Consider the following 13,387-nt stretch of genomic DNA (forward strand, 5'->3'; position numbering starts at 1 on the left):
CCCCCAGCAGCCACTTCCAAGCCCAGTTTTCATTCCACTTAACCCAAGGTTTTGCTCTGTCCTCACCTACCCTATCCTGATGGAAACTTGAGACACCTCTACATGTACCAGGCATCATTAACTGGTTAATTGCTCAATTCCCTAGAGACAGGTACTGCAAAAGTACTTATCATGTAATGAAAAACTCCAACTGGATATGAATTACAGCTCAAAAATGTGTTCTAACTATATTGGTAGTTGCTAATAGCTTTAATTTGCTTGCACAGCATTGTCTCTTTTGTGGCTGGGAGCCCCATCAGCCATGGACTCCCAGCACCTTGCCCAGCTGGGGCTGCATGCACTCAGTCCCAACAGCTACAGACTCTGGGTCCCAGCAGTAACCCACAGCTTCCAGGATCCAGCCTCCCACAGCTGGGGACACTAGGTCTGCGTAGCATACCTCCTAGTGCTGGGACCCAGCTGGTCCCAGCAGCCACACAGTGTGACTACGATCTCTCAGCCCCTGGGGGGCATGAGATGTTGCAACAGATAGATCTCCACTCTGGGCTTTCCTGCACCTCGGGGTCTGGGGGAATCACCACATCTTTGTTTCCCAGTCACAGTGGTGCATGAGGTGCCCCATGTCTTCAAGCCCCTCAGCTGTGGGAGGCTGCTGAGCACAGGGTCCTACTCCTTGCCAGTGCGGCCTGCACCATCAAGAAGGCGCAATGGGATCCCATTAATTATCTCACAATCACACCTCCTACCACACGTATGGTATGGCAGGAGGCATGATTGAGTGAATCGCACATTAGATCCCAGTACCCTTGTCTCCATGTGTAGATGGGCCTTCATGTAAATTTTGGAGAGGCTGCATTCAGATTACTGAAGTAAGAGCTTAGGTGCCCCACTCATCCGGTCACCTCGTTCTGGCCCGGTCCTCTAACTCTTTCTCTGAACATGGCATCTCTGTTCTTAATTGGCCTCAGCCAACCTGCTCCTGCAGTCTATACCTGGGGCTCTCTCTGAAGACCCCCTCAATTGTCAGTCCCTGTATGGGGCTCTCTCTCTAGCCAACCCCTCTCCCCAGCTATCTGTCCCTGTCCAGGTCTCGCTCATGGGACTCCAGTCCAGCAGCCAGGCCAGGCTTATAGAGTGTGGGTCACCTTGCCTCTCCCTCACCAGGAGGGCCCAGGTATTCCTCTTTTGCCTTTAGTAGGTTTATCGCTCTGCACCCCACAACCTCCGGACCTCTAACAGGTACCTGCAACACTGCAGCCTTAGGGCACTACCTCCCTCCAAGTAACAGGGGTTGAGGTCTCTGTTCCACCCTCCCACTGAGACAGAAACCCATGCCAAGGTACCTGAGGCTCAATGTCCACAGGAAGGTAATAGGAACCATTGCTGAATGGATGAATTTGGATTTCATGCCCCTTTTCCAGGGAAGAGAAAAGGAACAGTTGCCTGTGCCCACGTTACTGAATTGCAAGGAGTTTAAACATGCACCTGCCTGGATTAGCATGGATCAGGGTAAGCTTTTAGAGGTCAGTATGTTCAAATGGAGCTCAGGGCTCATTTCCAAGGTACCAGCTCCCCTTGTCATTCTGGTACTGAGTAATGCTATGGAGATGGGGGAGGAGGGATTGACAGCACTCACCTGGGGACAGGTTCTTAGACCACGTGCTTTCTCCAGGGTCCTTATCGTCACAAACCCAGAGCTCCACCTCCCCTCGCTGGATGCGGCAGATCAAGTCTGGTGTGGGACCCTGATATCCTGCATGGCGTAATGCAAAGACAGGTGATTATGTCTGGCTACTCTCCATACAGTGTCCAGCTGGGATTTGAGGAACAGATCCAATGGAATCAAACACTTTAAGGGACCTTGAAGGAACAGAGACAGTGGACATATAGCACCAAGGAGAAACCACTGCAAGCAGAAGCCTCCAAAAAGGTTATGGTCTTTGTTACTCAGGTAAAGTGGAAGTATGTCACATGAAATATAAAGCATCAACCACTCGAGTATATAAAGGGTATAAAACTCCTTGTAGTACTATAGAAGGTGAATACAGTACTATAGAAGGTGCAGTGACCTGTCATGTTTTAGGAAGACAAAAAAGAAAGCTCTCATTTATTTGTAAGTACCAAAAGTACAAGAGAGAGAGAATGGACATGTACAGATAGATATGACTTGTGTGATTATCAGGGCACAGAACTGGAAATAGATTTATTCTCTATGAAGTTTGGAGTGACCGCTCTTGGAAGTGAAGAGCCAATGACAGTTGGATGGCAATGAAACCTTGTATGGGAGAGAAAAAAGCAATTCACATCAATAGGGTAGGGAAAAGGATGACTTTAAAATAAGTGTAGAGGCAACTATATGTTGACCCCCAGCTACAGTCTGAGGGACCAAGGTAGTTCTAAGAGACTTATCCCAGCAAAATTAAGTAGTTTAAAAGGAGGATTTATATGAAGACTTTACTAAAGCCTTTACGTTGTAATGTGTAAATACAGAATTTTCTCGAACTACTGTCATTCCAGTTCCAACCAAAAAGATCTTTTTAAATTTTGACGAAAAGAAATGACTTACAAATGGTCTATGGAACAAAGAAAAAAATGGTTATGCATAAAACAAGATGGTTATAAATCTAAAAGAAATAAAGACTTCAATTCCCAAGGAAAAAGAAAAAGAAGTTACATATTTCCTGAAGTCTAAGATTAAAAAAACAAAACAAAACCCACCAACAAGCAGCCAATCTGTTAAAGCCGTCTACTTTACCCAAGTTACTGAGACTAAATTGTGAAACCAAGGGTATCTAAGATCTGCAGATGGGTTCCTCTACCTGAACTAGATTTTGAAGGAAAAATAGACAGACCTGAATTTTCATTAGGCAATTAATGATATGAAGTGGCCTTAATGTTACTATCAAAAGCAGGCTTTCTATGTTCTGTTCTGTTAATTTACAGTTAGACTAAGTACAACCAGGTGAGAGTGAACTGAAACCCTTTCATTTCTGTTTTACCCTGTCTTTGTAACCTGTCTCTCCTTTATCCCGGTTCTACATATTTCTCATGCTGCTTAAATTCTATTTCCCTTAGTCAACCTGCTTGATGTTTCTTGGCCTTGCTATTTGTAGTCTACTCTTATCAAGCAACCAAATGATCCCTAAAGTCTACAAAGAGCAATCTCTCCATCCAAGAGGAGGATAACAGGAGTGGCTATGAATGCAAATTTGTAAATACTGCAATATGGACGATGCAGTCCATCACAGTGATGGATATTGAAAAAAAAGATGGGGTGACACATTTTTAGTGTGCAAAAGCCCACAGTGTGGAATTTGGTCAACACAGGTTTCCAGAAAAAGGATGAGCATACAAAAAAAGAGGGTCAGTTCAATACGAGCAGACTTCACAATGACTAGAAGTAGAAAAAGAATGGAAGGGAGTAGTAGAGGGGGTCCAGCTTTTGTCAAACTCTTATTAGACCTGTCAACCTTTAATGACAATGTTATAATTGTATGGAGGAGGACTAAAGCCAGGATTAAAGGTAGGTGGATCTAGAGTCAACATTAAATGCAGGCCGAACTAAAGTGACAAGCACATCATTAATAGCCTGTACGTTCATCTTTTTACTGTGATAGAATCATAGAAAATGAGGGTGGGAAGGGACCTCAGGTGGTCACATCTAGTCCAACCCTCTGCTCCAAGCAGGACCAGCTCCAGCCAGAACCTCCCAGCCAAGACTTTGTCAAACTGGGTGTTAAAAATCTCCAAGGATGGAGATGCCACCACTTCCCTGGGTAACCTGTTCCAGTGTTTTACTGCTCTCCTAGTGAGAACATTCTTCCTAATATCCAACCTCAACTTCCCTGGCTGCAACCTGAGCCCATTGCTCCTTGCTCTGTCATCTGTCACCACTGAGAACAGCCTCTTTGGATCCACCCTGCAGGGAGCTGAAGGCTGCTATTCAATCCCCCTCAGTCTTCTCTTCTGCAGACTAAATAAACGCAGTTCCCTCTGCCTCTCAAGTCATGTCCCCCAGCCATTGAACCATTTTTGTTGCCCTCTGCTACTCTCCAAATTGTCCACATCCTTTCTGTAATGGGGGGCCCACAACTGGACACGGGACTGCAGATGTGGCCTCCACAGTGCTGAATAGAAGGGAAGAATCACTTCCCTTGACCTGCCGGCACCGCTTCTACCAACGCACCCCAGGACGCTGTTGGCCTTCTTTGCAACTAGGGCACACTGTTGGTTCATATTCAGTTCTTTGTCCACTATCACTCCCAGGTCCTTTTCTGCAGAACTGCTGCCCAGCCACTCAGCCCCTAGCCTGTCCCAGTGCATGGGATTGCTCTAAGTGCAGGACTTTGCACTTGTCCTTGTTGAACCTCATGAGATTTCTTTTGGCTCAATCTCCAATTCATCTAGGTCACTCTGAATCCTAGCTTTACCCTCCAGCGTATCTACTACTCCCCCCCAGCTTGGTGTCATCTGCAGACTTGCTCAGGGTGCACTCTGTGCCATCTTCCTCGTTGATGAAGACTTTGAACAAAGCCAGTTCCAGGACCAACCCCTGGGGCACTCCCCTTGATACCAGTTGCCAACTAGACATGGAGCCATTGATTACTACCCACTGAGCCCAAAGCTCCAACCAGTTTTCTATCCATCTTACAGTCCATTCATCAAACCAGCCCATACTTCCTTAGCTTGCCTGCAAGAATGTTGTGGGAGACTGTATGAAAAGCCTTGCTACAGTCAAGGTATATCACATCCACTGCTTTCCATGTGTCCACAGAGCCAGTCATCTCGTCACAGAAGACAATCAGATTGGTCAGGCATGACTTGTCCTTGGTGAATCCATGCCGACTGTTCCTAATCACCTTCTCCTCCAAGTGCTTAGAGATGGATTCCTTGAGGACCTGCTCCATTTTTTCCAGGGACTGAGGTGAGGTGGTCTGTATTTCCCTGGATCCAGCTTTTTCCCTTTCTTAAATATGGGTACTATGTTTGCCCTTTTCCAATCATCTTGGACCTCTTCTGATCAAAATGAATTTTCAAAGACGATGGCCAGTGGCTCTGCAATCACATTAGCCAACTCCTTCAGCACCCTCGGGTGCATCCCATCTGGCCCCATGGACTTGTACACATCCAGCTTTTCTAAATAGTCCCTAACCTGTTCTTTTGCCACTGTTGGCTGCTCACCTCTTCCCTAAACTGCTTCCTGGTGCAGTAGTTTGGGAGCTGACCATGCCTGTGAAGACTGAGGTGAAAAAGGCATTGAGCACTTCAGTCTCTTCTGCATCCTCTGTCACCAGGTTGCCTCCCCCATTCAGTAAGGGACCCATACTTTCCCTGATCTTCCTCTTGTTGCAGACATACTTGTAGAAACCTTCTTGTTACTCTTCACATCCCTTGCTAGCTACAACTCCAGTTGTGCTTTGATAGAAAGATGGCCACATTTTTATAGGAGTTATTTTAAACTGTTGGCTGCAATATTGCATTAAATAACATTTTTGTGCATTTTCCATGCAGTCAGAGCCATCTTATCAGGACTGGGAACACATTTTGGGCACGGCCAGACTGGGTTCTCACCCCCACCACAACAAATCAGATTTGAGAACCCATCCAGGGTCCATGCCCTAGCCTCCTGTGGTACCCCAGATGCAGAGGCTGGACTTGTGGTCACGAAGCCTGCAGTGCTCTCCCATCTTCTGGTTGGCAATTTAGCCCGCCAACCCATAAGTTATGAACAGATCCCTGTTTGAAAGCCCCATTTTGTGAAAACAGATGAAACAAATCAAGATGCCCACAAGTTTTTCCTTGGCAGCATTTGCCCATCACCCCTTATTGAGAAAGAACTACCTTAGTGACAGCATGAGGAAGGAGGGGAAAGTCATTAAGGACAACAGTCCTCTGGCCCAGCCATAGCTGGATACATCAGAATCCATGTATAAGAGCAAGGTCCCAGCTCCTAGAGCAGGATTTGAGGCATCAGAAGAAAAATGAAGCTCTGAAACCATTGTCACCAAGTCCCTGATGAACCTAGGAAGTAAAAATCTAAGTGAGGTGAGGCGTGGCGGAAGTGGTAAAAGCTTGTGCATGTGCGTGTATACACGCACATGTGCACATGCCCAATTTTTAAAAGTAATGTTAGTTTTGACTGAATTTATCTTGCTTGAAATGTGTTGACAGAAGAGATACTCTTATAACACGCATCTGGAACAGAATCCAGGATTTTTCTGCTTCAACATGGGATATATGAACCAAGCACCCCAAGACTGGGAAGCAGATGAGGAATTCGCCCGCTTAAGATTGTTAGGTAGGCAGACAATCCTTCTGGGGTCCATGTTGGGAAAGGGGGGCAGGGCTGAACCGCAAGGTTCGTGAGGGTAAGTAGTGGACCCTGGGGGAGGCAGCACAATATAAAACCATTGCTGCAATCAAACAGAGTTGCCATACTACAAGTCCTTTTTTCAACTGATAATCTGCAAACTTATTATTGGCAACCATTTTTTCCCTCCTGTGGTTGGTGTTAAATCCCTGTATTTGAACCTTGCCCTTGTCCAGGCAGAGGGGTTATATTTACATTATGTAGAACGTGTGTCAGTTAAAAAAAAGGGGTTGTCAGTAAAAAGCGCGCAGATTGTTCTTGGGTTGACAACCCTGAATGAATGGTTCTGTTTTTAAATATGCAGCCAATTTAACAGTGCCTAGCTAGGGGTTGGTTGTCACTTAAAAAGGAATTTAGAAAGCATCCCTTAGTCAAATTTAATTTGAGAACTAGATAAACAGGTTTATCTAGTTGGTGGTACTGGGACGTACGAGGGCAATTTTTCATTAACACATAGTATATTTTCAAGACATTCACTGAAACCAGTGCTTTGGCCTATATGTAGTAACATGGGAAGACAAAGAAGGCTTTCATTATTAACTTTTTTTTTAATAGCTGTAAGCTGTTGTTCCGTGATCTCCAAAAAGAGCTCCTACAGAGTAAATTGAAGGCAGGCCATTGAAGGAGGGGGAGGAACGGTGAGGGTTGCCAAAATATGGAATGTGGAATGGACTTCCAAGGGAGGTGGTGCTTTGCCCTACCTTGGAGGTGTTCAAGAGGAGGTTAGACAAGCACCTGGCTGGGGTCACTTGACCCCAGTGCTCTTTCCTGCCCAGAGCAGGGGGTCGGACTTGATGATCGAATAGGTCCCTTCCGACCCGAGAAATCTATGAACAAAGGCAGTTGAAATAATCATTAGGATAATCTAACAGTAGAGGTGTTATAAAAATGAGGCTGGTATGTGTCACTGTAAGCTGGCTGACTAGACTGCTGGGTTCTGCACAAGTTGCTCAGCCCATCCTTCCCAAATAAAATAGTCTTCGAGCAGCAAACAAATGGACAAGTAAAACAAAACCCTTCTGTTCCAGGCACTAAGAGGGGAGCCCTTTGGCTCTGGCCCCAGCACAGCTTGCCTCTTGCTTGTAAACTGTTTGCTCACCATTTCTTGCATTTCTGCTCTGTCCCCAAGGCCAGTGGGGCACTCCCTCATTATCCAAATCCCTGGCAACTGGGGTCTCTCAACAGAGCTGATGGTTGCCTCTTAAAAAGGGTAGACCACCCTACTACAGTGTCTTTTGCCAGTCCTAAGTGACTAACTTACTTTTTTCATAGTTAAATCTAATGTAACCAGGATGGGAGGCTAAAATTAAATAATGTCATAAGACACGTTTTATTTTAAAACTCTTAAGTTTTGTTTTTTTTAGGGATAGCATTACATATCCAGGCAGGCTTCAGGGTTTTTTTCTTTAACAAATGTGTGTTTGTATTCTTAACTTTTTGATTATGTGTTTTTACTAACTGTAGTTTATGTTTAAGTGTAGACACTAGTATACATATCTGATGAACCTGAAGAAGAAATAGTCATTATGAACACTGATACGAGTTTATTCACATGTTCAAACTAGGACGGACACAAACCTGATTTAAGTTGATGATGCTTGTTTTATTTAAATTCACCAATTGGCATAATGCTTGAAACAGTATTTTTTTTCAGTGTTCTTAAATAGTTTAAACAGGGCTGGTAGAAAGCAAAAAGATATTGAACCAGCGAGATGCTATTTTGTGATTAAAGGTAATTTAAACCCCTCTCCTCCATCAGCACATGTCTAGGTAAGTCTGTGTCTAGCTTTATGAGTCTGCTAAAAGACCCTGCTTATCCTACAATGCTGTAAAAACAAGAGAACACACCATGACAGAACATGAATACATTTAAAAAAAAAAAGGTCAGCAAAGAAGTCTTTGTTACCAATGCAGACTGACAAACATACATGACCTAGTAATTAAATCTAATACATACACTGTTTTAACTAATCGGTACAGATGCACCAATAGAGATTTTTTGGGCTGATACCGATAGCCGATTTTTAACGAGCCGTATCTGCCAATACCGATCCGATTGCCAGCGTACAGCCCAGCAGCCTGGAGAGCAGCGTCTGGCTGGTAAGTCTGTTGTGAGGGAAGCAGTGGGGGGGACAGAAGGGGTGTGGGGGCAGATCGAGGCCCCATGGTGAGGGAGGGAGTGGGGCAGGGGCAGGCGCTTCACAGCTGGGGCGGGATGCAGGATGGAGCCGGGCAGTTCATCCAGGGGGTGCAGGGGGGCAGCTCCTACCACTGCATGCACCCTGGGAGGCCAGAGGGGGCATGTGCCCTCAGATCTGTGCATGGGGTGAGGGTGGGCTAGAGCCAGGGGTGGCACTGGGCTCTTCCCAGCAGGGGGCTGGGCCAGGCTGTACTTGGGGCAGTAGTGCTGGGAAGTGGGGCATGGGGGGGGCTGGAGCCACCCCAAAATTCACTGTAGCCCTACTCCCAGCATCGTCAACACCACCCATCCCAAGCACAGTCCAGTCCAGCCCCCGACGGGAGGAGCCCAGCACTGCCCTGGCCCCAGCCCACAGCAGCAATCCACCTTCACCCTGCACAGACCCAGCAGAAACACGACCTTTCACAAGCCCAAAACATGTTTCAGGGACTGTGAATAAAAAACCACAGCCTGAAAAGACATACATTGTAGAAAACTCTGACCTTATAGCTCTAGACTAGACTGAAATGCCCTGAGCCTCTACGTTAAAGCTGAAGAACAAGGAAGAAAGACTATACAACTCCCTCTGGCTCCTCTGAGATTGAGGATCTGGGCATAAAACACAACTGATCACAAATCCAAAACAGATGCGCATGGAAAAAAAAAGACCTAAAGCTGCGTGCATACATTTTACAACGTTGTACAGGGCCACAATTTATTCTCCTATAGAAGCGCTACTAGAATCTGTCTTAATAAGCTGCTGGGGATGTATGCAAACTCACTAGAAAAATCAATCAGCTACCTTTTATGACAAAAATTGAGATGCTTTCAAGAGCTGGGAAATCCCCAAAAGGTATCTATTAATTTAATATTGCAACCATCATTTAAAAAATTCTACAAATGGTTATCATGGTAATGTTATCAAATTATAGGCTACTAATTATTTATCACTTCAGCTCTGCCTACTTTTAAGTCTGATGTCATAATTAAAGTCTGACAGGTCAGGTAAGAGCTTGACACAAGCTGCAACCTTATAGTACTGATGTGGAAGGTTAATATCTTATGAGAATAAAGAGGGCCAATACAGTACCTTACTTCCTGACTTCAGGCTATTCCCAAAGAAATAACACCGCATTGGAATACTAGGAGAAAAGATGAAATGGTGGGAAGTTTTTTTCAAAACTGGAAGCCAAGGCTTCATAATAAAATCAATTTACAGCCTTGTTATAACAATAAAGAGCTTAAGGCAGAAACCGTTTTGGAATACAGGGAAAGAGGTTGTACTTATGGCCACTGAAAATGCATTAGGATTAGGTGATATCAAGTCAAGTAAAGAAAACCAGTGGGAAACCTGGTGGTGGAATACTGAGCTTTAGTGAGCTACTGAAGAAAAGAGAGGGCTCCAATAACTAAAAAAACAGAATTTGATCAAGTTGTTCATGAAAAAAAAGACAAACGCTGTAAAAAGGAGAGTAATAAGAGAAGCAGCATTAAGCGACAGACTGAACTGAATATAACTCAACAAAAGACAGGATGAGAAAATAATTGGTACATTGGCTAAAAATCCATTCATCATGAACAAAGGACTTGGACAGAGACGTCTCAGACATTATTAGTGAAGGGAAGAAGGGATTAACAGTGTAGCTAAAATAAATCCTTCACACCCAAAAGACGAAGTTTGAAAATCTTCTGATTTTACCCCATCGAGGGATTGATTTTACTAGCGGAGGGTCACAACGCAGAACAGGCATCCTGTTGGGGTCCAAAATGTGAACAGCACTAAAAGAGAAGGCAGTCGGTTGTTTAAATCAGAGTGGATGTGACGGGCTGTACTTGTAGTACTGATTCAACTTTGCAGTTATTGCCAAGAACAGTTCTTCTCTGCTGGTTTTCACGTTGACAGTTGGCAATCTGTTGTGATGCCATATCTTTGACTCGACTTATCAAATCCATCAGCTTGTTGTGAGCACCGTGGATCACAGCCTGCTGGCCTTCAAACCACATTAGAAGCTCTAGACCGCATTTCAGCCACAAATGTCGCTTGATCTTCAACAGTGCCTCATCTTAAGAGACAAGTTTAAGCAAGTACTGCAAGTCATGTGCTATTTCCAGCTCCCCGCTGACATGTTGCCAGTAGCACCTCATATTCTTGACATGGTAATGAACCACATAAAACTATGAATTTCACGTTGTAAGCAATGGTTCTGGTTGAAGTAGCAGCGTCACCTGTAGATCCCCACATTGATTTGTGACAGACTCCCTGTACCAGAGCTTACAGCCCAGACAATGTTTAAAGGATTTTTTAAAGGAGAAAACCAGGCTATCCACATTAGAAAACTGCGTGCACCAGATGTCACTTGCTAAAGACGGGATCGCAATGGGCTGCATTGCTTGGAGCACACTGGAGAAAGCTTTGCACATATATCTGACAGTCAGACAAAAATGCTGAGATCCTGCTGCAATCTAAGCCATAGTTTACAAAAACCTTCACTGCAGCTTGCGCTTTTGTAGAAAAACAGACAGATGCAAGGCAAATTGGCTCTGCTTGGAAAACAGGCAGGTCACAGTCTGTCCAGCTACCAGGTACAAATAAAACATGCAGGACAGTTATTGTGAGGATCTGTGGCTTCATCTACTGCAAGAACGAATCAAGATGGATTCATATTCTGCCAGTGCAGCCTTTGTAGGCTCTACATGCAAAGCAATCGTGGCCGGTAGATCATTTTGGCGAAGCTTGTTCACACATGGAAAACATCCAACATTTGGCACATTTGTCTTCATATACTCCCTTAATTTAGAGCTGTTGATTTTCTGCGAAGGGACGTGTGTAGCCAAACACCGCAACTGGTACAAACGTAGCCTCTCTTCTTATCACACTGTTTTCAGTGGCTATCTTAAATATTGAGGACATAATTGTCTTGTCTCTTGCCCGTCCTTCAGCCCCCGAAGCAGCCTTTTAATGCTCTTTTTCCTTGCCACATCGCAGGTCACGTTGCAAGATAAACAGAGCAATTTTGCAACCATCTGCATGTAAGGTACCTTCAGCGTACTGCCTTACATGATCCATAACCAAAATGATCTTAGCTTTACGGGAGTTCCTTCTAGAGGTGCACCGATATATCGGTTACATATTGGATCAGCACAGATAAAAGGAAAATTAACATTATTGGCTATCGGCAAATATCACGTGCCTTCTGGCCAGGAGCACAGCTGGGCAGCATGAAGTGCAGTGCCCTGCAGGTAAGTATCTGGAGGGGAGGAAGTGTAGGGGAGGAAAGCGGTGTAGGGGTGGACAGGTGAGGCCCCCACAGGGAGGGAAGGAGCAGGGTAGAGGCTGGGGTGAGTGAAGCCCTGGGCCAGGTCACAGGACACTCGGAGCCCAGGTAGCTTGTTCAGGGGTGCCAGGGGGCTCCCGCCACTGCATGCACCTTGGGAGAAGCCCAGGAGCATGTGCCCCCCAGATCTGCACGTGGGGCAGAGGAAGGTTGCCCACTGCAGGCTGGGTTCTGTGTCCTGCTGCTGCTGCCCTGGGAGCCAGCTCTGGGAGCCAGTGGCAGGTGCAGAGCCCAGCCTGCAACGGGCAGCACAAAACTGTGGTTCTCTCAGGGCCCTACACATGATAAGTTAAAAGACTTGTTGCACATTATTTCCTCTATAAAATGTAGTAACTCCAACCTTAGGCAACCCCTGTGTATTATTCATGTTTGCATTTTGTTTATATTTTTCCCTGAATAAAAAGTTAAAAAAAAGAGGGAAAAAAGTTAAAATAAAAAATATTGAAGCCAGACTTAAGAACCCTGCAAAAATCAGCAATGCTCAGTTTCGTTTTAAAAAAAGCAAAGATTACTTTTTTTACAAAACATAAAGAGAATAAACTACTATATATAATCTTTGTAGATCTACAAAAAAGCATTTGAGCAGGTCTCAAGGGAAAAACTTCAGTGAAGCTGGAAGAAGAAAGCAACAGCAAAGTACATCTGATTACCAACAGTAATTGAGGGCTAATAGTGTGCCCTTGGTGCCAAGAAGGCTAACAGCGTCCTAGGCTGCACTGGTAGGAGTGTCGCCAGCTGGTCAAGGGAAGTGATTATTTCCCTCTGCTTGGCACTGGTGAGGTCACATCTGGAGTCCTGTGTTCAGTTCTGGGCCCCTCACTACAGAAAGGATGCGGACAAATTGGAGAGAGTCCAGCAGAGGGCAATGAAAATGGTGAGGGGGCTGGGAGACATGACTTTCAAGGGCAAGTTTAGGGAACTAGACTTGCTTATTCTAGAGGAGAGAAGACTGAGAGGGGACTTAATAGCAGCCTTCAACTCCCTGAAGTGGGGTTCAAGAGAGGATTGAGCTGGACAGTTTGCACTAGTGAAAAAGGAGAGAACAAGAACGAACAGCAAATATCACGTGCCTTCTGGCCAGGAGCACAGCTGGGCAGCATGAAGTGCAGTGCCCTGCAGGTAAGTATCTGGAGGGGAGGAAGTGTAGGGGAGGAAAGAGGTGTAGGGGTGGACAGGTGAGGCCCCCACAGGGAGGGAAGGAGCAGGGTAGAGGCTGGGGTGAGTGAAGCCAGTTACAGCAAAGGAAGTTTAGGCTAGATATTAGGAAGAATTTTCTCACCAGGAAGGTAGTAAAACACTGGAGCAGGTTACCCAGAGAGGTGGTGGAATCTCCATCCTTGGTGGTTTTTAAGACCTGACTCGACAAAGCCTTGGCTGGGACGATCTAGTTGGGGGTGGCCCTGCTTTGAGCAGGGGTTGAAAAAGATGACCTCCCGAGGTCCCTTCCAAGCCTAATATTCTATGATTTTGATGATTAAGTGAAACACATGTACATCAAGCCTC

The 13,387-nt window shown here is 45.3% G+C and overlaps 1 protein-coding gene across 13 annotated transcripts in view; it reads right to left on the reverse strand.

Moving 5' to 3' along the window:
- LOC149860637 (uncharacterized) overlaps positions 1-13,387 on the reverse strand; it is a 35,275-nt gene that overhangs the window by 16,599 nt on the left and 5,289 nt on the right. For all 13 annotated transcript variants that reach the window (XM_090054909.1, XM_090054910.1, XM_090054922.1 and 10 more), the window contains one exon: positions 1,637-1,753. In XM_090054909.1, coding sequence (XP_089911035.1) covers positions 1,637-1,753 — 117 coding nt within the window. The remainder of the gene's footprint in view (positions 1-1,636; positions 1,754-13,387) is intronic.

Source organism: Crocodylus siamensis, chromosome 6 (assembly GCF_052110815.1).
Source record: "Crocodylus siamensis isolate JL-2025a chromosome 6, ASM5211081v1, whole genome shotgun sequence".
NCBI classification, from domain to species: Eukaryota; Metazoa; Chordata; order Crocodylia; family Crocodylidae; genus Crocodylus; species Crocodylus siamensis.